At 48.3% G+C, this 21955-nt stretch overlaps 1 protein-coding gene and 1 long non-coding RNA gene across 3 annotated transcripts in view; one reads left to right on the top strand and one right to left on the bottom strand.

Moving 5' to 3' along the window:
• The window catches only part of RPN1 (ribophorin I), a 28513-nt gene extending 14769 nt beyond the window's left edge, over window positions 1-13744 (top strand). Inside the window, exons 5-10 of one of the 2 annotated variants that reach the window (XR_014316112.1) lie at window positions 1174-1366; window positions 6011-6110; window positions 7642-7780; window positions 8027-8206; window positions 11255-11938; window positions 13104-13744. Coding sequence is in view for 1 of the 2 variants with exons in the window: in XM_082747534.1 (XP_082603660.1) it covers window positions 1174-1366; window positions 6011-6110; window positions 7642-7780; window positions 8027-8146; window positions 11693-11938; window positions 13104-13286 (981 nt within the window). In the remaining variant the exon portion in view is untranslated. The remainder of the gene's footprint in view (window positions 1-1173; window positions 1367-6010; window positions 6111-7641; window positions 7781-8026; window positions 8207-11254; window positions 11939-13103) is intronic. The other variant, XM_082747534.1, reaches the window with a different exon arrangement.
• LOC309872844 overlaps window positions 1-21955 on the bottom strand; it is an 802828-nt gene that overhangs the window by 704786 nt on the left and 76087 nt on the right. The window lies entirely within an intron of this gene.

Genomic DNA, 21955 nt, shown 5'->3' with positions numbered 1-21955 from the left:
TGCCCCTGGATATAACTTTTGACACCCAGAAAGTTTAAATACTAATATTCTCCTGTTTTCTGGAAGCCATACTATTAACATAAACAATCCATTATCATATATTTGGTATGTTGTATGTATTTTATACTGTGTTCTTTTTTTTTTCTTTAAAGATTTTAATTAGTTATTTGACAGAGAGAGATCACAAGTAGGCAGAGAGGCAGGCAGAGACAGAGAGAGGGAGAAGCAGGCTCCCTGCTGAGCAGGGAGCCCGATGCAGGGCTTGATCTCAGAACCCTGAGATCATGACCTGAGCCACCCAGGCACTTCTGTACTGTATTCTTAGGGCAAAATAAGTTAGAGAAAAAATGTTAAGAAAATCATAAGAGAGGGCGCCTGGGTGGCTCAGTGGGTTAAGCCGCTGCCTTCGGCTCGGGTCATGATCTCGGGGTCCTGGGATCAAGTCTCGCATCGGGCTGTCTGCTCAGCAGGAGCCTGCTTCCTCCTCTCTCTCTCTGCCTACTCGTGATCTCTGTCAAATAAATAAATAAAATCTTTAAAAAAAAAAGAAAAAAGAAAATCATAAGAGAAAATACTTTATAGTATTTATTCTATCTGCTGAAAAAGATCTATGTGTAAGTGGACCTGTGCAGTTGAAACACGTGTCGTCCAGGGGTCATCTGTACTTCATACTACAGAAGGGCTCATTATGAATTATTTCTTCATGAGTTATTTCTTCCTGATTATGAAAATACTCTTACAGATTTGGAAGTTATAGTAAAGAATATGAGGTGGAGAAATGGCCTCCATAACCCTACTACCTAGCAATTTAATGGAATTTCTCCCATTTTTAGTTTCTCTCCCTGCAGAGTAACTTAGAGATTATTTTTATCTTTATCTTTTTATTAATCCTTCAGTATTCATAAAGGTAGTTGTGATCATCTTCATTATTTATTGTTTAAGAGAATTAGCTATTTGCTTACCATGATTGAGAAATAGATGTAATATCAGGAAAGTTTGAAGCCTTGGGGGAGGCTAGATAGACCTCTTTTTAGGGTGTCCCAGTTTGGGGACTGTTTCAATTAAATAGTGCTATGGGGAGGTTCTTGGTGCAGGAGGTCTTTTCTGTCTTTAGGATCATCTCCCATGAGTAAGTTTCTGGGGGCTTTAGAAGGCTTGTTCCCTCTCTTGCAGACCATCCTCCCTGCTGCTGCCCAGGACGTTTACTACCGGGATGAGATTGGCAACGTTTCCACCAGCCACCTCCTTATTTTGGACGACTCCGTAGAGATGGAAATCCGGCCCCGCTTCCCTCTGTTCGGCGGGTGGAAGACCCATTACATCGTTGGCTACAACCTCCCAAGCTATGAGTACCTCTACAATTTGGGTCAGTCTTTAGTAGTTAGGGAATGGAAAGGGGAGAGACTATTACTTTCTTTCATTTCCTGCATTTTTTGTTTCTAGTGGTGGTTGTGTGTGTGTGTGTGTGTGTGCTTTAACAATTGCCATTTTGATGGGAAGAGAGTATTGTTATTTTTTGGAAGGCAGGGATATTAGGAACAACTTTTCATGGGTGGGGACAAATTACTATTGTAAAAGTAATACATGCATTTGGTAGTTAGTTCGAACAGTCCAGTAAAAGTCCTTTTCTTAACCCTCTTAAAACTTCTTAATTATATAACAGTTAAGTTATATAATATATACTATATACAACATATGTTATATAATATATGCTATATAACATAATACATATCAATAATATAATATGTAATATTATGATCATTTTGTCATATTTTCTTCAAGTCTTCTTAAAACCTTTAAAATACAAAATTAGAGAAAACCACCAGAAAAATGTATAGCTCAGTAAATGACAATTAGAACACCTCGTAACCACCACTTACTCAGGCCAAGAAATTGAATTGAGCCAGCCAACCCAAAGGTTCTCCATGTACCTCTTCCTTCCCCACAAAAGTGGTTAGCATCTCAACTTTCAGTATCTGCCTTCTTGACTTTGTTCGGTTATATCACCCAAGTGTGCATCTCTGGAGTCTCTAGTTTTGCCCTTTTCAAAAAATTTGATGTCTTATGAGTTTCTGTTAATCGTTCTCTCCTCCCTCTGATTTTTAAAAAAAAATAGTTTATCTGTTGAAGAACATGAGCCATTTGTAGTGTACAATCTGGATTTTGCTGACTTCTTACTCAAAGTGCCATTCAGTGTATTCCTGTGTCTTCTGTATTTCTTGCAAATTGAAAACTGTTACCTTCCTTGCTGTCTTATGAAAGGCATTATTGGCCCAGCTTGTATCTTATCTTTCCTTTCCTTTTTTTTCTTTTTGAATTTTATTTATTTGAGAGCACGCACAAGCAGAGGGAGCAGCAGGCAGAGGGAAAGGGAGAAGCAGGTTCCCCACTGAGCAGGGAGCCTGGCGTGGGGCTTGATCCCAGGACGCTGAGATCATGACCTGAGCCGAAGGCAGTTGCTTAACCAACAGAGCCACCAGCCTCTCCCAGTTTGTATATTTTCTGTCCCAGACATGGAATCAACCATTTTTCATCAAAGCCCTAGTATCTTCTTGTGGAAAAACATGTTTTTAAGACCATAGTCTGAGAACTAGGAATGCATATTGTTCTTAGTTTGGTCAGTATCTAGGCCTTTTCAGTTAACAGAGGTAGGTGTGTATTGTATTTGTGTAAGAAAATTATGAACTTATATAGTTAATGGTGTGATATCTGTGTTATATCTGTATCTAATTCCATATTGAGAGTCCTTTTTCTGAAGGACAGAGAAGGTGACAGAATTAGAGCATTACACAATTAGTTGTTTTATCCCGCACCTAATACACAGAAGTTTCAGAATAAAAATGATCATACTACCACTTCCAATGTGATTACTGAAAAGAATTTGTTTATTTTTTGGCATATCCTCTCCCTTTCCTACCCTATTGTTTAGGTGTGCTGTGTATATACTGTATATCTGTTGTCAGAACAAATAGCCATTACACAGGGTGCTCCCCCCACTTTTTTTTTTAAAGATTTTATTTATTTATTTAGAGTGAGAGCCAGTGAGTATGAGCAGGGGGCAGAGGTAGAGGGAAGGGAGAAGAGAAGCAGACTGCCTGTGGAGTAGGGAGCCTGACTTGGGGCTCCATCCCAGGATCCTGAGATCACGGCCTGAGCCAAAGGCAGACGCTTAACCGACTGAGCCATTCAGGGGCTCCGGGCCTCCCTGCTTTTAACTCGGGTCTTACCTCTATAGTAACTGTAGTTAATGCCAAAACCATGTCAGTGTTCACATTGACAGCTGTAGTCATTTTGATGATCTGAAGCTCATTCTCTTAGGGCTTATGGGAATGAGTTCTCACACATCGGTAGTTGATGACAGGTTGTGCCTTTTGTGCATATAAGCCATTTTGAGGAATATAACATAACTGGCTCATATGTCTTTCCTTGACATGTGTTCCTTTTTTGGTATAAAATGTCATTGTCGAGGTCTGATGATGATCTAATTTTTCCCCTTTATAAGTCACCTCCTCCTCCAAGTCTTTTTATATAAATATTGAAAGAGATTCTTTAAAATCTAATACTTTTAGTGGAACATGTTTTTTCTTTTTTAATATTTTATTTATTTATTTGACAGAGAGAGAGATCACAAGTAGGCAGAAAGGCAGGCAGAGAGAGAGGGGGAAGCAGGCTCCCCGCTGAGCAGAGAGCCCAACGCGGGGCTCGATGCCAGGACCCTGAGATCATGACCTGAGCCGAAGGCAGAGGCTTAAACCGCTGAGCCACCCAGGTGCCCCAGTGGAACATGTTTTGGCAGTGGTTGCTGTGTTACTTTTCTTGGGTCTGCATTGTTTTTTCAACTTTTGAAACCTTTTTGTAAGTTTTCTCATTTGAGGCTCCTATTATTTCTATGTTGAGTCTTGGCCTGTTTTCAATATTTGGTAGTTTCTCTTGAGTTTTTTCTTCATTGAAAACTTTGCTTCTTTTTGCTTTCTGTTTATTATAAGACATTCCCTGTTGTGTTTATTTATTCTTATTCCTTATAGCTTATCCTTCATTTCTAAAACAATTTATTTCTAAAATTTATTTCCTGAAATTTTTCTGTATTCTATCACTTTTCTGCCTTTCTGTCACTTTTCTTTAATTCTGGTTTGTAGTGCTCTTTCATGACTTATGTCGTTTTTATAGTACCTTTAGTTTATTTTGGAATACTGGGAACAGGTGTTTTTTTGTCTTTTTGTTTTTTTTTTTTTTTAAAGGGAGACTGCATGTGGGGGAGAGACTGCAGAGGGAGAGAGACTCCAAAGCAGGCTCCATGCTCAGCATGGACCCCAACGTGGGAATCAGTCTTAGGACCCTGAGAACATGACCTGAGCTGAAACCAAGAGTTGGATGCTTAATTAACTGAGCTACCCAGGTGCCCCACAGGAACAGTTTTAATCAGTTTTGTGGCATGTATTTCTGGCACGTTTTTATTTTCTCTTGAGATGTTCTTTCTTTTTTTTTTTTTAAATTTATTCATTTGACAGAGAGAAAAAGCGAGAGACAACCAGGGGCAGTAGAAGAGAGAGAAGCAGGCTTCCTGCCGGGCAGGGAGCCAGATGCGGGGCTGGATCCCAGGACCCTGGGATCATTACCTGAGTTAAAGGCAGATGCTTAACAACTGAGCCACCCAGGCACCCCGAGATGTTCTCTTTTTTTGTAGTTTTTGAAAATATAACTTAAGAGTGAGGGACACCTTTTTTCTGTTGCTCAGTTTTGTTTTGTTTTGCTTTTAATTTAAAAAAAATTTTTTTTTAAGTGAGCCAAACTCATAACCCTGAGGTCAGGAGTTGCATGCTCAATGAACTGAGCCAGCCAGGCACCTCTCTGTTACTCTTGGTTTTTTGTTTTTTTTTAAAGTTTTATTTATTTATTAGAGAGAGAGTGAACATGAGATGGGGAGGGTCAGAAGAGAAATGGGGAGCCTGATGGAGGACTCAATCTTGGGGCTCTGGAATCATGACCTGAGCCGAACAGAGTCACTCAGCCAACCAAGCAACCCAGGTGTCCTGTTTTTCATGTTTAATGTGAACTTTTAGGAGGAGGTGTTATAACTGCCCAGTTTCCCTGTTGATTAAATACGGTAGCTTGCTTGTGGAGCCTGCCCTGTCAGTTTCCTGTAGCTCTGTTGTCCCTGTTAGGCTCCATTTTGATTTTCCTCCAGCAGTTTTTCCTCTGCTTAGGGTGCTGTCCTGGGAGGTGAGCTCTGCTGGCTTTCCCAAGTTCTCAGGGACTAGACTGCTCTAGACTCACAGGTCCATGGGCCTATTTGCTTGCCCACCATGTGAGGTTGGGGGAGGACTCTGGAGCTCTAGTCACTTTCTACAGTTGGCCTGCCTTCTTCTCTAGTCAAAGTGGTGGCCTCTTTGGGGCTCTTCTCTCCTCAGGTCTATCACTTGCCCTGTTGGCTCCCTCTGCTTTCTCCTTTACAGACATCAGTAATGGGCCGGTTATGTGTTAGTGTTTTATAACTCCCCATTTGTATTTTGGGGTTCATGGAGATCTTTGTCTTACCTAGTTTTGTTGTAAAAAATGTTCCATGGGTTTTTGGTTTCACTGTCTAGTTGCTCTTTCTTTATGTAAAAATTGGGGAAGACCCATAAGTATGCTGCCAGCACCACCTCTGTCTCCCAGAATCTCCTAGTCCATTAACTTTAACAGATTTTTTTTTTTAAGATTTTATCCATCTATTTGACAGAGAGAGAAATAACAAGTAGGCAGAGAGGCAGAGAGAGAGGGGAAAGCAGGCTCCCCACTGAGCAGAGAGCCCAGTGCGGGGCTTGATCCCAGGACCCCGAGATCATGACCCGAGCTGAAGTCAGAGGCCCAACCCATTGAGCCACCCAGCCGCCGTTGATCCATTAACTTTAATGGCACCTCTTAATTCTGCTCTTTGTGAGATGAGAGTGTCCGTACCCTGTGCTTACCTCTAGCTTCTGTGTCATTTTCTCTGGTTTTCATATTCTTGCATGTGTTTGTCTTTCTCCAGGTGACCAGTATGCACTGAAGATGAGATTCGTAGACCATGTGTTCGATGAGCAAGTGATAGATTCTCTGACAGTGAAGATCATCTTGCCCGAAGGGGCCAAGTGAGTGCAACTGTTCCTTTCCTCTGCTTCCTGTTTCTCTGGTAGTGGCCTTGTACCTCAAGGGGAAGCTGTGTAGTCTGGGGTGGTGAGGAGGTACTCTCACCTAGCTTTGACTGAGAGGTCTGCAGAGACGTTCTGACTGGAGTTAAAACAGAAACGTTAGACTCAGATGAGGGTACTGGGTTGATTTACGAACCACAGTGCCCAGAGTGCCTCTGCGGGACAGATGCGGCGTCCAGAGGGGATGGGATGACCTGCAACAGGACAGAATGTGGGCTCAGGACAGCCAGGTAGCCCTTGTACTGTGTGTGTACAAAAAAGAAGAGCAACAGTGGCTCTGTTTTATCCTGGGCTGGTCAGACCAGGTTCAGGAAGCAGAGGAGGGATGAGGGTGGGGAGTGGTCCTGCTGGTGTATTAGGGTTCCATGCTTACAGACAGTAGTGCTCTCTGGTCAGACCAGGTTCAGAAAGGGGGGATGGTGTATTAGGCTTCCATGCTTACAGAGACAGTAGTGCTGTCTTGGGCCACTGTAAGCAGCAAGGAGTGCATTCGGAAGGGTAAGGTGCTTCTTATAAATTGGTGGCGTAGGGGGACCTAGGTGGCTCAGCGGGTTAATCCTCTGCCTTCGGCTCAGGTCATGATCTCAGGGTCCTGGGATCGAGCCCCACATTGGGCTCTCTGCTTGGCAGGGAGCCTGCTTCCCCCACCCCCGCCTATTTCTGACTACTTACGATTGATCGCGTGCGCTCTCTCTCTCTCTCTCTCTCTGTGTCAAATAAATAAATTAAATAAATAAAAATAAATAAATTGGCTCTGCTCTACGTTGCAGAGCCAGAGCATCTCTGGGAGTCCATTTGGTGGAAACTGACAGTTGTTCATGGGTGACCTGCCCTTGGCATGAATGATAAACACCTGTGTGTGTCTTTGTGTCATTTTGCTCTAGGTTCACTTCAGAGGGGAACTTCTGCTTGCTTCTCTTGGGTCACATGCCCACTCTGGTCATCAGAAAGATCAGTTACCAGATTTGTTCCTCCTGTGGAGGATATTCCACAGGGGATGGGGAGTTCTAGCAAAACTAGGGTGTGAGAACCTAGAGGAGGGAGAGTGGATCTAGGCAGACGAAAACAAGACGTGTCCCACTATACGTTATAGAAGTTCTCAGTCACGGGAGGAGAAAGAACTTCTGGAGTGGACTTCTCAGGGGCTCCTTCAGGTACCTGAGTCTTGTTGGGTGGAGTGTGCAGAGGGCTTTGTGGGCTGTGTGAGTCCGGGGTTGGTTGGAACTGGCGAGCACTAGCAAGGACAAGATGCAGGGAGACGGTTGTTACCTCAGCGGAGAGCAGTGCTAGTCAGGGTGCTCTGGCAGCGGGTCAGCTGTCTCAGGAGGTCTGGTGGTCCTTGGTGCCAGGAGGGGAGTGGAGTGGAGTATGAACTCAGTGATCCTGAAAGGCCCCCTGAGCCTTAGAATTCTCCAACCCCCAATAAACCTCAGTTTGTCTTAGGCCATATTTCATTCCCACCTGCGTCCAGGAACATCCAAGTTGATAGTCCCTATGAAATCAGTCGGGCCCCAGATGAGCTGCACTACACTTACCTGGACACGTTTGGCCGCCCTGTGATTGTTGCTTATAAGAAAAACCTGGTGGAACAGCACATTCAGGACATAGTGGTGAGTAGCTCCACTGCTCTGCCTTTTGTGTCTTCCTCCGAACAGTACAGGGTCCTGGGAGCCAGGGACTTGGCTTTCTTTATCTTTCCCTCCTTGGGCTGCAGGGCTTTGAGTGTAGTCACCTCTGGGGGTATGTGGTGCAGCCTGCATGACAGTGGGCCTGCTGAGGCCCCTCTGTTGCTCCCAGGTGTCTGAGTCCTTGCAGACCTTTGGAAGCCAGTCCTCCTTGTTTGTTCCCTCCCCTAGGTCCACTACACGTTCAACAAGGTGCTCATGCTGCAGGAGCCATTGCTGGTGGTGGCTGCTTTCTACATTTTGTTCTTCACTGTCATCATCTATGTCAGGCTGGACTTTTCCATCACAAAGGTACCCCTTGGCTTTTTCCCCACATTTGTTTGTCATTTTGTGTCTTTGATAATGTGTTTCGTTAACTTGACTGAGCACTGGGGTCCTCTCAGCAAGCCCAAGGCAGAACCATGTTGCCAGCAAGCCTCTCCCCTGCCTGTGGCCTCTGCTGATCCTTACCTCATGTAAAGAGAGAGACCTTGTTCTTGTTGCTGTGGTCACAGAGCATGCGGGGTTGTGAGGCGGGTTGGTGCTAGTGTGAGTACTGTGGAAACGGCAGCCTGGGTTTCATGGTGGGGCTCCCCTGAGGAGGCTGACAGGCAGAGAAAGTAGGGAAGGCCATTCAGCTAGAAGGAAGAGTTTGTGCAACAGCAGGGAGGGCTTCGGTGGAACCTACAGGGAGCAGTAAGGTACATGTAGCAAAGATGTTGATCTGGCTGGTTCCATAGGCAGCCCAGTGAGACAGCTGCTAGCAAGCCCTGTCATACAGAAGGGCTGAGTGGAGGTTTTACTATGAAATAGTTCCACTTTTTAAGTTATAAATGCTGCTTTTGTTTATTTGTTTTTTAAATTTTATTTTGAGTAGGCTCCACACCCAATGTGGGGCCTGAACTCATGACCCTGAGATTAAGAGTCATGTGCTCCACTGACTGAGCCAGCCAGGCGCCCCTGCTTTTATTTATTTATTTTTAATTTTTTCTTTAAAATAATTCCACATTTCTGGAAACTTTGCAAGAATAGTGAAAATAACGATCATATGCTTTGTGCCTAGACCTAGCACTTAACATTTGGTCTCTCTTGATATATAATTTTTTCTGGGCTATTTGGGAGTAACTTGGAGACATTTATATACTCCACCCCTTTGAGTACTAAAGCATGTGTGTAGCCTATGGGCAAGTCTTCTCTCTCTCTCTTTTTTTTTTTTTTTTAAAGATTTTATTTATTAATTTGACAGAGAGAAATCACAAGTAGACGGAGAGGCAGCCAGAGAGAGAGAGAGGGAAGCAGGCTCTCTGCCGAGGAGAGAGCCCGATGCGGGACTCGATCCCAGGACTCTGAGATCATGACCTGAGCCGAAGGCAGCGGCTTAACCCACTGAGCCACCCAGGCGCCCCAAGTCTTCTCTTTTTTTAAAAAAGATTTTATTTATTTGACAGACAGAGATCACAAGTATGCAGAGAGGCAGGCAGAGAGAGAGGGGAAGCAGGCTCCCTGCTGAGCAGAGCCTTGATGCGGGGCTCGATCCCAGGACCCTGAGATCACGTCCTGAGCTGAAGGCAGAGGCCTGACCCACTGAGCCACCCAGGCACCCCCAAGAATCTTCTCTTAACATAACCACAGTAGAGTGATCTAACTTAAGAAATGTTATGTTGGTGTAACGCTGTTAACCAGCATGCAAGCTGTGTTTCAGGTTTGGCGGACTGTCCCAGTGACCGTATCATTTTTAGCACTTGTTTTTCTTCCCTCAGAATCCAGCTGAGGATCATGCATCCCATTTTGTTGTCTTGTTTGTTTTAATCTGGGACAGCCCCTCAGCCTTTCTTTGTCTTTAATGACCTTGACATTATCTGACATTGTAGAGACGGGTTTTGTCGAGTTTCCCTTAACTTAGAGGAGTATCCTGTGTTTCTCTCTGATTAAATGGAGATAATGCATTTTTGGCAAGAATGCTATAAAGTGGTTCCGTGTCTGCAGGGCATCCCATCAGGGGTACCTGATGTCTGCTGGTCCCAGTGCTGGGATGTAACTCTCCTTACTTGGCTAAGTCGATGTCTGCCTAATTTCTTCATGTTAAAGTTATAGTTTTTTTGTTTCAATTAATGTATGGTCTGTTTGAGGCTATATAAATACTCTCCTATACATTCACTGATTAGTTCTAGCATTTAATATTAATTCCTGTCTGAATCTGCTGTTAGTGTGGTGGTTGGAAAACTGATTTCCTTTGGTTGGCCCTGTGCTGGAAGGAGAAGCTTCTCTTCCTGGTTGACTGATTGGCTGGTTGTTACTTGTAGGGACTCCTGGCTTCTTACCTTGCTCTGTGGGCAACTGTCTACTGGTGCTACTTATTTTGATGCTCAGATTATCCCAGATTTGTCAGTTTTTGTCATGTCTCATCATTTTTTCAAGCACTTCCTTATCATTGGGCACAGCAGCATGTTTCAGGTATATTCTGTACTTTGTCCAGGCAGTCCTGGTTCCGTTCAGTATGGAAATGGTACCTAGAGAGCATGATCTGGGAGCTAGGTGTGATCATTGCTTTTGGGGTGTCACTGTGTCTGGGCCTTTCAGCAGACAGAGCCAGGGGAGAGAGGTATGGTATTTATAGGAGCAGTTAACACTGCTGTCTCCCATCAGTCTGATGCCGCAGGATTCTTAACCGTCCTCCCTCATTCCACAGTTTTCACTTCTCTCCTGGATCCCCAAATCAGTGTGTTTATTCATTTGTTAAATTCCGTACACACACAAAATAGTTTCAGAATTGCTGCTCTCGTGCCCTCAGAAACACCAGACCTATCAGGTAGAGTCCCTGGATTTTGTTAGCAGTTCTTTTTTGTCTTGAGACTGAGAATGTCTTGTCAGAGTACTGGGTTCCAGGGTAACTGGCGGAGTTTTCCTGTGTTAACGCATTTGAAATATAGTTAGGTTCATTTGTTCCTGTTTGGATTTTATTGCAGTTTCTCCCTCTGGTACTGTTTAATCTTGATTATGAATTTATAAAACCCTGCCCTGTCAATAACCAATTTCATCAATCTCCGGAAATCCTTCCTGATTGATTTTGCAGAAATAAGGAGATCCTTTAATTCTCATTTCTCCTTCTTTCTTGCACAAAAGGTAGCACAAGTACAATGGCTTGTCCCTTTTTCTAACTAAACAGTTTGTGAGAATTACCCATATCAGTTCATAGAGCTCTTCCCCATTTATTTATTTATTTATTTTTGCATAGCTGCAGAGTATTCCATTGAACGAATGGGTCAGTTTATACAGTTTCTTACATATATGTCTCCCTGTTTTACAGCTTTGATAATTTATTGAGAAAAGAACAATTGTGGGCCAAATTAACCATTTGCAGACCAGATTTAGCCTTTGAGCTGCCCAGTTAGAACTTCTGAATTAGACACATGATGACAGAGAATTCCGGAAAGTATGTAGGGTCTCATCTGAAGGGCCATGAATGGCAGGATAAGGAGCTCGGACTTTTCCTTTAGGCCCTGGGAAACTCTTGAAGGTTTTAAGGGGAGAGAAATAATAAACATCCTGGAAGCTTTCCCTGACCTGCACTGAGATTTCTCTTCCCTTAGCGCTTCACCTGTCCCTTTCATGGTGTATTCTAAGCATTCATATTCCTTCTCTCATCCCTCTCTGCCCAGCTGGGCTTTGAAGTAAAGTTTCATCTTCATGTCCAGTCCTGCCCTTTGCTGAATTGGTCCAGATTTAGTGTCAGCAAAGGTTGGATTCTCTGACATTCTAAGATCGCTTTTCTTATTTGCACAGCCAGTGGTGGGTACTCTTTGGGAGGTAATGCAGGCTCAGGCCTGGATGTTGTCACTCATGATGTCTCCCCTATAGGATCCAGCTGCAGAGGCCAGGATGAAGGTGGCTTGCATCACGGAGCAGGTCTTGACCCTGGTCAACAAGAGAATAGGTCTCTACCGTCACTTTGACGAGACTGTCAATAGGTACAAGCAGTCACGGGATGTGTCCACCCTCAACAGTGGCAAGAAGAGCCTGGAGACAGAGCACAAGGCCTTGACCAGTGAGATTGCATTGCTACAGTCCAGGCTGAAGACAGAGGGCTCTGACCTGTGCGACAAAGTAAGTGTTTGCCATCCTAGAGTCACTTGGGTCTTTGGCCTCCTTTTTCATGCCTTCAGGGATTGTCCCCCACTTCTAGAGCACCACGGGGCTGCTCTGGGTGCACATGCTGGGCAGCTCTTGCTCACTGCTGGCTTTTGTCCCATGGTGCCAACCCTTAAAGTGGAACAAGAAATTTGGGGGTTTCGGTTACAGGCTGGCTTTGGGAAGCTCTGTTAGCCTCCATGTCACTGTCTGTCCATGTGGCTGCTATTGAGAGCGACAGCTCGCTCTCCTGGAGGCCAGCCTGGGCGAGGCTCTAGGCTACTCGTGTGTGCTAAGAACCTAGACTTTGAATCAGGCATTTGATTCAGACTTTGTCAATCTGGGCAAGTTACCTGACTTCTGTGCCTCCATTTCTTCATGTGTCAGTACTTATCTCACTATGTTGTGAGTGGGAAGTGAGTTGGTACATGTAAAGTTCTAAGAGCCCTGCCTGGGACCTGCTTTATGAGCAAGTCCTTGTTACCTATAACGGAAGAGGGGATCCCCTCCTCAGAGGTACCCCTCAGAGGCCCTGATGATCCTCCTCTCCACATGCCACTCTCAGTACTCCCTCTCCTTACCACTGTGTTCTTCATAGCACCTGCCTCTTTCTGGAACTCTTTACATGCTCGAGTATTCCCTGGTAGCTGTATGAGGGCCAGATGCCTCATTTGTCTTGAGACTCTTGTGCTTAGCACTGTGGCTCACTCCGTAAATGTTGAATGATTCTGACTGTGAAGTCCTCAGCTTCACACCCAGCTGGTGATAACAGGCGTCATTCAGTGTCTCTGCCACACCCCTGCCATCAGTCTTGCCCAGCTGAGTCCCTGGACCTAATTTGACCAGCCCAAGGGAAGAAGATAAACGTACCTCGAGGACCTGCTGTGTGCCTGGCATCGTGCTGGGGATTGCCCATATGTTCCCATTCGATCCCCACGGTCCTCCCATACAGCTGAGGCCTGAGGTCAGAGTTTAACGGTACAGAGAGTGGAGCTGGCATCTGAAGCCAGGCCTGTCTCCCTCCACTGCCGGCGCCTCTGCTCTGGGAGCTCCGGGGTCTGTAGGCAGGGAAGGTGGTGGGCCCTGCTGAATGTGGGCCGGGGACCGCTCTGAAGCTCTGCCCTGCTCTTGCCTCGGCCAGGTTAGCGAGATGCAGAAGCTGGACGCGCAGGTCAAGGAGCTGGTGCTGAAGTCTGCTGTGGAAGCCGAGCGGCTGGTGGCTGGCAAGCTCAAGAAAGACACGTACATTGAGAACGAGAAGCTCATCTCTGGAAAGCGGCAGGAGTTGGTCACCAAGATCGACCACATCCTTGATGCTCTGTAGCCCCTGACCGTTACCTTCGGGGTGGGCCCAGGGTGCTGCACTTTCAGATGCCAGGTTGGGGGTGAAGGGGGTGGGCTACCATCAAGGCTGCTGAATGCTGGCATCTGTGTTTTACAAAAGGCCTTCAAGGAAGTGAAGCCAGGGCCTACCATAGGCAACACAAGAAGCTTCGTTTTTGTCTTTAAAGGGTTTGTTTTTAAAAAAAAAAAAAAAAAAAAAAAAAATTAAATCCCACTAAAAACAAAATATCTTTGTGTTTTGAACAAAGAGATTTTCAGTAGGTGATTGGTTTTGTTTTGCTCTGAAGAAGCCTATGATATCCTTTCAATCCATAAGCCCCTTATTTTTTGCCTTTCTGGTTCCTGATGTTTGGGTATTTTATGAGTGTGTGTATGTTTTTTGTTTTTTGTTTTTTTTTTTTAAACATGTGTGGCCAAATGAAAATAAAACAGGGACTGTTTGTTCTGGTAACAATCACATAAAAACTTGGAGGTCTACTTTTATCAAGTGCTTTTTATTCATTAAATAGTGGATTTGCTTCTTAGAGCAAGTTTGCATGGCAGGCATTGCCTCTGTTTTACACGTTAGGACACTGAGGCCACAGAGTTAAAGTGGGCTACGTCAGGTCGCCGAACAGAGGAGAGGAGCAAGTGGAGCAAGGACTTTGTTCTTCCATTTTTTTATCTGTTCTGCATCCCATGTTGTGCTAGGCTTTAAGGATACAATGACAGATGAAAAAGAGAGCACTAGTTCTTATGGAGGGCAGATAGACGATCAGATACAAATTCATAATCACAAATTGTGATAGGCTCATGAGGAAAAGGGACAGGGTTCTCCTGACAGTATTTGCTTGAGAGTATCGAGTTTCCCGAAGGAGGTGACTTTGGAGTTGGGCTCTGTGGTTACATAGAGGATCAGGAGGGAATCCAGAGAGTGAGGTGAGAGTGTAGGGCATAGGGTCAGAGGTGGGAAGAGCCCCAATGAGATCAGGTTTTGTAGGTCTGACAAAGCTTTTGGCTTTATCCTAAGATCATGGTGAGACTGATCACTGTGTGAGACATGCTTAGATTGGTATTTTGGCTGAAAGCAAACTGCTGAAGGCCATAAACAGGGATGGGAGAAAACCTTGGGCAAGGATGGCCATGTGCCCATATGGATGCAGCGGAGATTTAGGTGGGGGAATGGACAGTGTGAAATGAGTGCCATGCTTTCTCCCCCTCTACTTTCTCCCTGAGGTCTGTGCCTTCCTTGTTTCACTTAAGGTAATTCCTGCTCACCCTTCAGGTGAGTCAGGCTGTCTTGTTACATTCTGTCTCCACATCATAACGCAGTTGGGATGTGTGTAATTACAGGAACTAGCTGTGATGGGGCAGGGTTTTTGTCCCATTGATAAGGTCCCCTTATGGTGTCTGCTAGATACTCAGATTGGCATGGGATGCACAGTGTGTGACATACTGGCAGGCGGGGTTGACCATCCATTATGGAGAGGTCTGTGGAGAGGTCTATAAAGACTAACCAGTTTTGAGGCTGGTGATGATGTGTCTGTTTCAGACACAGTGAGGTGGCTGTGCCGGTGATTTCCAAATGGGAATGTCGGGGCAGTTGGATATTCAGGTTTGGAGTTCAAAGAAGGGGCCTGGTGTGGAAATGATAAACGTGGGTGTCGTTTGACACGCTGTGGAATGGCTGTGGAAATGGTCGAGGTTGTGGCAGGTAAGGGTAGGAAGGGGATCCAGAGTGCAGTGGCCACTTGGAGCACCCTGTCCCCTGCACACAGGTTGTAGAGCAACCCCTGAAGTAAGAGAGCAGGGGTGTGTGGGGTCCTGGGGGCCCAGGGAAGAGGGGATTTTAGGAGGAGCAGCAGCAGCACATGCTGCGGAGTTGTCCTGCAAGAGGAAGGCTGGGCAAGGTCAGCCTGTGCTGGGAGCAGGTCACTGAAGTGGTCCTTCAGGGGCTTGAGCATGGTGTGGGTGGAGCCGTGGAAAAGGGAGTGGGACCCAAGGGAGGCTTCCTACCAGTGTGAAAGGTGTGCATCAGAGACAGGCCATGAGAGAGAAGGCTGGAGGGCGCCACAGGGCGTGTAGCTATGAACACTGGTAGAGGGAAGACTTCAGTGTGTTCAGTGCCAGTGGGTTGGGTTCGGTGGAAAATGAGGCTGAACACAAGAAAAAGTGGGCAGGGTGAGGTTTCTCAGGCAGTGGAAAGATCCAGGGTCCAAAGGAAGGAGAGGACTTTGGATATGGAGGAGAAAGTTGGCTCAAGACTTCGGCACGCAGTCAGACGGACTGCATAGAAAGGCCACTCACTGTGAGTCTTTGGGGCCACCATTTCCTTGTTTGTGAAAGGAAGCAGGGCTCAGTTATCTGCTTCATAGGCTGGATCACAAGTCACAGATGTGAAGGGTCATAAGGCGGGTGCTCGTTAAGCATTAACAGTTGGTTCTGTTACATCCCTTAAATCTTTTTCCGTTTTGCCAATCAGTGCTTCTGGCAGTGAGAGGCCTGGGGAGGTTGCTGTGCTTGTGCCTGTGCCGTGGTGTACATGTGAAACCTGTGGGTGTGTCCTCGGGGTGTTCTGGCCTCATGGGATGGCTGTTGGCCTGGCTCCACACATACCCAGTCTCTGGTGCCCTTATGGGGTACCGAGCTGGGCCTCCCTTACTCCCGTGGAATTGCCTGTTGCTCGCCCAGCAGCCCTGCAGTGGCCACCCCCCTCCTTTGCCTCCCAGCGCTGGCCCTGCTTCTCTCAGGAAGCCCAGGGGCAGCTGTGTGTCTCAGGGCAGGGACCTGGTCACCCTGGGTATATACCATCTCAGACCTTTTGGCCAGTTTCTTCCTCAGCCCTCCCCACACTTTTGCATTTAGTTAAATGTTTTCTTAGTTTTGGAGCTGGAAAAAACTTGGCAGGAACCTGGAGTTTGTGTTGCCAGGCTCCCTCTGCTGGGCTGGTGGGCTGCTCGCAGGCCTGGGGAGTTTGCTGCGCTTGCGCCCTTGTATCGCTGTGAACCTTGTGGACACGTCACTGCGGGCGCCAGGAAGTAAGGCTTAATGCACAGGCGCAGAGGGCCAGCTGGGCTAGAACAGTCGCGCATGTGCGGAGCTGCAGCCATTCTAGGGCAGGGCCACGCTGACATTCTCCAATGCCAGTGCTCTGGCTGTGGCGCCATCTAGGGGTCTGAGTTGGGAACCACAGTCCTGGCCTGGGCTAGAACTGGGTCTGGGGTCTGTGGGCAAGGCGGGCTGTGCTGTTGCCAAAGGGCAATGAGGACTTGTGCCCCCAGGTGTCCTGTAGGGTTTGGGGGCCAGCTGGTCTGGCCAGAGCCCCTGGGTCTCCCAGCATCAGAACTGGGGACCACAGGGGAGGTATCCCCATACTCAGCTTCCCCCTGCTCCTTGTATTCCTAGCTCTGGGGCATAGCATCTTAGTCCATGGACAGCGCTCTTTCTCTCTGGTCCTTGATTTCTGTGTCAGACAGGGCTTCAGTTTCTTCCTGGTAAGTCCCAGGGTGCAGTGAGGTGGGGTCCTGAGGGTGGAGCTTTGGTTCAGGCATGGTGCCCCCTGACTCCCATGTAGGGTGAGATGCTTCAGACACTGATAGCTCTCATTTGGTCTCAGGCCGAGCCTGCCCACTCTGAGGCCCTCTTGGCAGGTGAAGAGGAGTGCTCACCAGGGGCTTCCCACCCCTGTTCAGACCCCCAGGCCAATCCCCTTTGTCCAGTCCTAGCCAAGATTCCTGACCACACTGGCCTGGCCCTGGCCTCCTCCACTGCTGCAGTTTTGAGCTGGCTGTTGCAGACATAGGTGGTTGGGTGGCGGGCCCCCAGCCCCAGGCAGCTGCTGCCCACAGCCTGGCCCCTCGCTCAGAAGGGGGTAAACATGGCTGAAGAAGGACTGGATGTCACTTTCTCTCCTTCATTTGTCTTGGAGGCTGACACAGGAGAAAACCCCAAAGGACCAAGTGCACCCTCACAGTTTCACCACAAGTATCCTGACCGGGCGTCTGGTGCCGAACTGATAGTGCAGGCCCCGGCCGCAGCCCCGCCGGAAACCGCGCTGCCAGCGGTTGGGGGCCGTAGGCCCAGACAGGAAACGCCCCCAAGCGTACCCCAAGGCCCATGGCCTCTACACAGGCCTGCTGCCTTGAACCAGGCCCTGGCGCCATTTTGAAGCTGGGCTAGACTCTGAGACTTTGGCCTGGGATCTGGGGACTTGTCTGTCACCTGCCCAGACAGGCTTGGGAAATGAGTGGGAGAAAAGAGGGGACCTTCAGACTGGGCTAGACCTGCCCAGAGCCTCTCCCCTCCTATAATTGATCCCTCCATCATGCCTCCAACCCAGTCGTCTAAATTCCCAGCCTCCATCAGGTCACTGGTTCCGTGTTTTCTGTGACAGGCCCAGAAGGAAATGCAGGGGATGCAGAAGTGAACAAAACAGTAGTAGCACCGGGCCCTGGAAGAAGCAGACAGAACGGGGACATAGTTAAGAGGAGTAATAACTGGGCCTGAAGGACTGGCATGTGGGAGGTGATGGAGAGGAGGAACCCAGATTCCAGCCCCCAGTTTTGACTTCCATGCAGGAGAAGAAATCTAGAAAGAGTCCTGTGAAGATGAAAAAGACAAGAGTCCATTTAAATGCTGAGGGGGAGGAATGAGGTCACAGGGAGGTAAAGGTTACAGACCCAGGAGAGAGGAAGCCCGAAGAGCAGGACTGGATGGGACTGAGGGCTGAAGGGAGAGACCAGGGAGATCTCGGAGCCCTTGGCTGTGCCCCTCACCAGCACTTCTGAGGAACAGGCAGAGCCCCGTTCAAACTTTGCCTCCTGGGCGGCCTTCTTTACTCCCCCTGGGAATTTGGCAGTGGAGGCACTCTGCGGTGCAGTGGACTGCTTGCCTCCCTAGACTGGGAACTCCCTCTGAGCAGAGTCAAAAAGGCATCACGTCATTGCCTATGATTCACTTAACGAACATCTTTACTACGTGTCCAACACCGTCTAAAAGGCACTGGGGTCATGGTAAGCAGGGCACAGTCGTGTGGGGCTTTTAGAAAGAAAATTAGAAAATAAATGTTTGCACGTAATGATGGATGCTAGGAATGTGATAAACAGATTCAGTCTGAAGGGCTGGGAGGGATCCTGGGGAGGAGACGGCGGAACTGGGGACCTGAGGAAGCCAGGAGCTCTGGGGGGTGGCACGGCACAGGTGGGCTGCAGGGCCTAGTGAATGTGTAAGCCCCACTGTCTCTCTCCGCCCACCCCGTTCTGTCCCGGCCTGGCTCTGGGGACCACAGCCCCTCCTGACATGGCACCCCTTCCCCCCAAGACAGCCCACACCCTCAGCTGCTGGCTCCCTCTCCTGGAGGCACAGACCCTTGTCTTCCCCTGCCCTTTGCATCAGGGTGGGGTCGCTACCAAGGCCAGGCTCCCGACAGCTGCCTGTGACTCACTTGAGACTTGGCTTGTTCGCCAGCCTCACCTTGCTTGCCTGGAGATTGGGGACCGTATGATGGGAGGTCTGGAAGGACCAAGTGGCATGGCACAATGACACCCTTCTGCAGCAGTGGCTCAGGGAACAGAGTCTCTTTCCTCTACCTATACTAGAATGAGTAGCATAACCCTTTCGTCTGAAGAGCTAAGCTATTTACAAAGGGCCTTTATAAGTGCCCATTACTCATGGTTTGGGTGCACACAGGGGTCCCCAAGGGCACGGGGTTGAGGCTCTGGGCATGGAGGCCAGGTCCCAGATCTGCAGCCAGCTCCTGGGCCATCTCAGGCAAGTCCCTTTCTCCTCTGGGGACTCAGGTCTTCTTGCACAATGACAGATGTCCGAGGGCCATTCTAGCATGACACTTGAGGGTGCTGGGGCCTGTCAGGCAGGGAGGAGCCTCAGTTGAGGAAGGCACAGGGCTACCCACCCCGCACCCTCTCCAGCCCTCTTCTGGCTTCTTCCCAGTGCCAGGCTTGGTTCCTTGTTGCCTTGTCATGGAGCTCTGGGGGCGCCATGAGCGGAGCAGATCTTTCCTATGCCTACATGACCTACACAGGTCATGTAGGGTTAGGGTTAGGGTTAGGGTTAGACAGCGTAAGGTCAGGGTTAGGGTTTGGTTTAGGGTAGGGGTTAGTGTTAGGGTCAGGGTCAGCGTTAGGTTTAGGTTCAGGGTCCATATTAGGGTCATGGTTAGAGATACCTTTAGGTTTGGGGTTAGGGTCAGGCTCACAGTCACGGTCATGGGTAGGGTTAGGGTCAGGGTTATGCTGGAGGCTTTCTCTCCATCTGTCTCTTGTGTACCCTCATGGGGGGCAGAGAAGGCACACATCAGGCAGGCCTGGCATTCTGCGCCCAGAGCTGGTGTTCTTGCCCTCTGGGCTTTGTCTTCTCAACCTCAGACTACCTCCTTCAGGCCAGACAGGCCACTCCACAGGCCCCCTCGTGAGCAGAAACTTGTTTGCACCCTCAGGCCTTATGTGTGGGGCCCTCAAGCATCTCATCCCATCACACAGCTATGCCACCCCTCCTCTGTCCCGGCTCACGTGGGCTTCTCTCCGGAGGGCACCCATCTGTGTCCTCAGTCTCAGCCCCGCGTTCCTGGCTCTGACCCATGCCCCTAAGGGCCTGTCACAGAAGCTCCCAGGCCTGGCCACCCGTCCACCAGGCTGAAGCCAGGGCAGGCCCTGGGTTTTGTGCAGCACAAGGCCTGCAGGAAAGGTCGTTCTTTGCGCACAGGGAGGGAGTGTGGCAGGAACATGAAGCCACCGCCTGTCACCCACTGGCTCCCAGAGCTCTTCCAGAAAGCCCAGGATTTCCTGCTTGTGAGCCCCATCCCTGGAACAGGGTGCTCAGAGCCAGGAGGAGCTGGGCAGAGGAGACCAGGTAGTCTCCTGAAGACCCAGGTGAGGGATTCCCGGAACATGGGGATGGGGTAGGTGTGTTGTTAGGGATGGACACCGGGTCCTGAGGAGGACCTGTTTGAACTTGGCAGAGCTAGAGAGGGTGACTTGGGGTGTGAGGTCTGGGGTGGGATGTCTGTGCACCCACCGAGGCATGGGAGGGGAAGAGACAGCTCCAGGAAGGTGTTCTGTCAGGCTGTGACCCGTGTGTGTGTGTGTGTGTGTGTGTGTGTGTGTGTGTGAATTCCTGTGTATGTGTGTGTGGTGGTGGGAGGCAGCCCTGGGGCAGCTGGAAAAAGGTGGAATCAGACCTACCCAGAACTGGTTCTTGGTTCTGCAATTACTTCTGTTTCCACCCAAACAGAGGGCTCTGTGATGCCTGTGTTATGAGGATGAAACATAAGTAACTGTCCCAGCACAAAGAATGTGTGTGCTTAACACCTAACCATTGTGATTCATTGTGTTGTGTGTGTCACAGGGAGGATTTGAGGGCCCTTGGGGGCTTGTGGATTGCAGCTGCTGGTGGAGCTGGTCTCGAAGGCACGTCCTAGCATGGCTGTCCTGTGATCCTAGGGGCGCTGCCCACCTGTTACTCAAGACTCACGGTCACATGCTGGGGACTCAGCACAGGACAGGCTCCCATCTGATAGACATGGACACACGTGCTTAGGCTTTAAACAGGGCCTGATAGGCTGGCTTCCATGCTGGGTGTTCTATGATTAATCTTTTCTACTTGGATCTTTTTCTCAGATGGGGACACAAGGCCACCGTCCTTGCAGTGTCTTCATCCTGACCCCGCTTCCCAACCCCTGTCCCTGCGGACAACCCCACTGTGTGGAGTGCAGTCCCCAGATGTGTCTGTGTCTCATTAAAGGGTGTGGGGTATTTTCCTGCAGGTGTGTCCACCGGCTCTAGATCATGCTGATTCTGGTTGATCTCATTTGGCTCAGTTTTGGGGGTCTTCCCATGTTGCTGTGTGTATATCCACAGTGTTCTATCCCAGATTATTTCAGCGTGTATCCTCAACCCTCCAGCCTCAGTGTTGGATGCCCACACCTGCCATTCTCTCATGTCCTACCCCTCATTCCCACTTACGGACACCCACATGTCCCATCTTCCCAAAGATCCCAAAGTAGGCTGTAGGGAGTAGGACTGGCCAAAAGAGCTGGGGTGGGAGGACTGGCAGGTCACAGGCTCTGCAAAGGGACCAGTGTGTGTCTACCCCGCCCACCATTGGTGTCACCCTGTGTTTTTTTTGTTGTTGTTGTTTATTTCAGAGGTAGAGTTTAGTGATTCACCAGTTGCATATAACATGCAGTGCTCATTCCATCAAGTGTCCCCCTTAATACCCATCACCCAGTGACCCCATCCTAATACGCCCCTCCCCTCCAGCAATGCTCAGTTTGTTTCCTAGAGTTAAGAATTTCTTACGGTTTGTCTCCTTCTCCGTTTCGGTCTTATTTTATTTTTCCTTCCCTTCTATTATGTTCTTAAATTGTTTCTTAAATTCCACAGATGGGAAAAATCATATGATACTTGTCTTTCTCTGACTGATTTTCCCCTCCAGTTCCATCCACGTTGATGTAAATGGTGAGTATTCATCCTTTCTGATGGCTGAGTAATATTCCATCGTGTATATGGACCACATCTTCTTTTTTTTTTTTTTTAAGATTTTATTTATTTGACAGAGATCACAAGCAGGCAGAGAGGCAGGCAGAGAGAGAGGAGGAAGCAGGCTCCCTGGTGAGCAGAGAGCCTAATGCGGGGCTCGATCCCAGGACTCTGA

The sequence above is a fragment of the Mustela nivalis genome (genome assembly GCF_964662115.1).
Source record: "Mustela nivalis genome assembly, chromosome: 1".
Classification (NCBI taxonomy): Eukaryota; Metazoa; Chordata; class Mammalia; order Carnivora; family Mustelidae; genus Mustela; species Mustela nivalis.
This window is presented reverse-complemented; position numbering and strand designations above follow the sequence as displayed.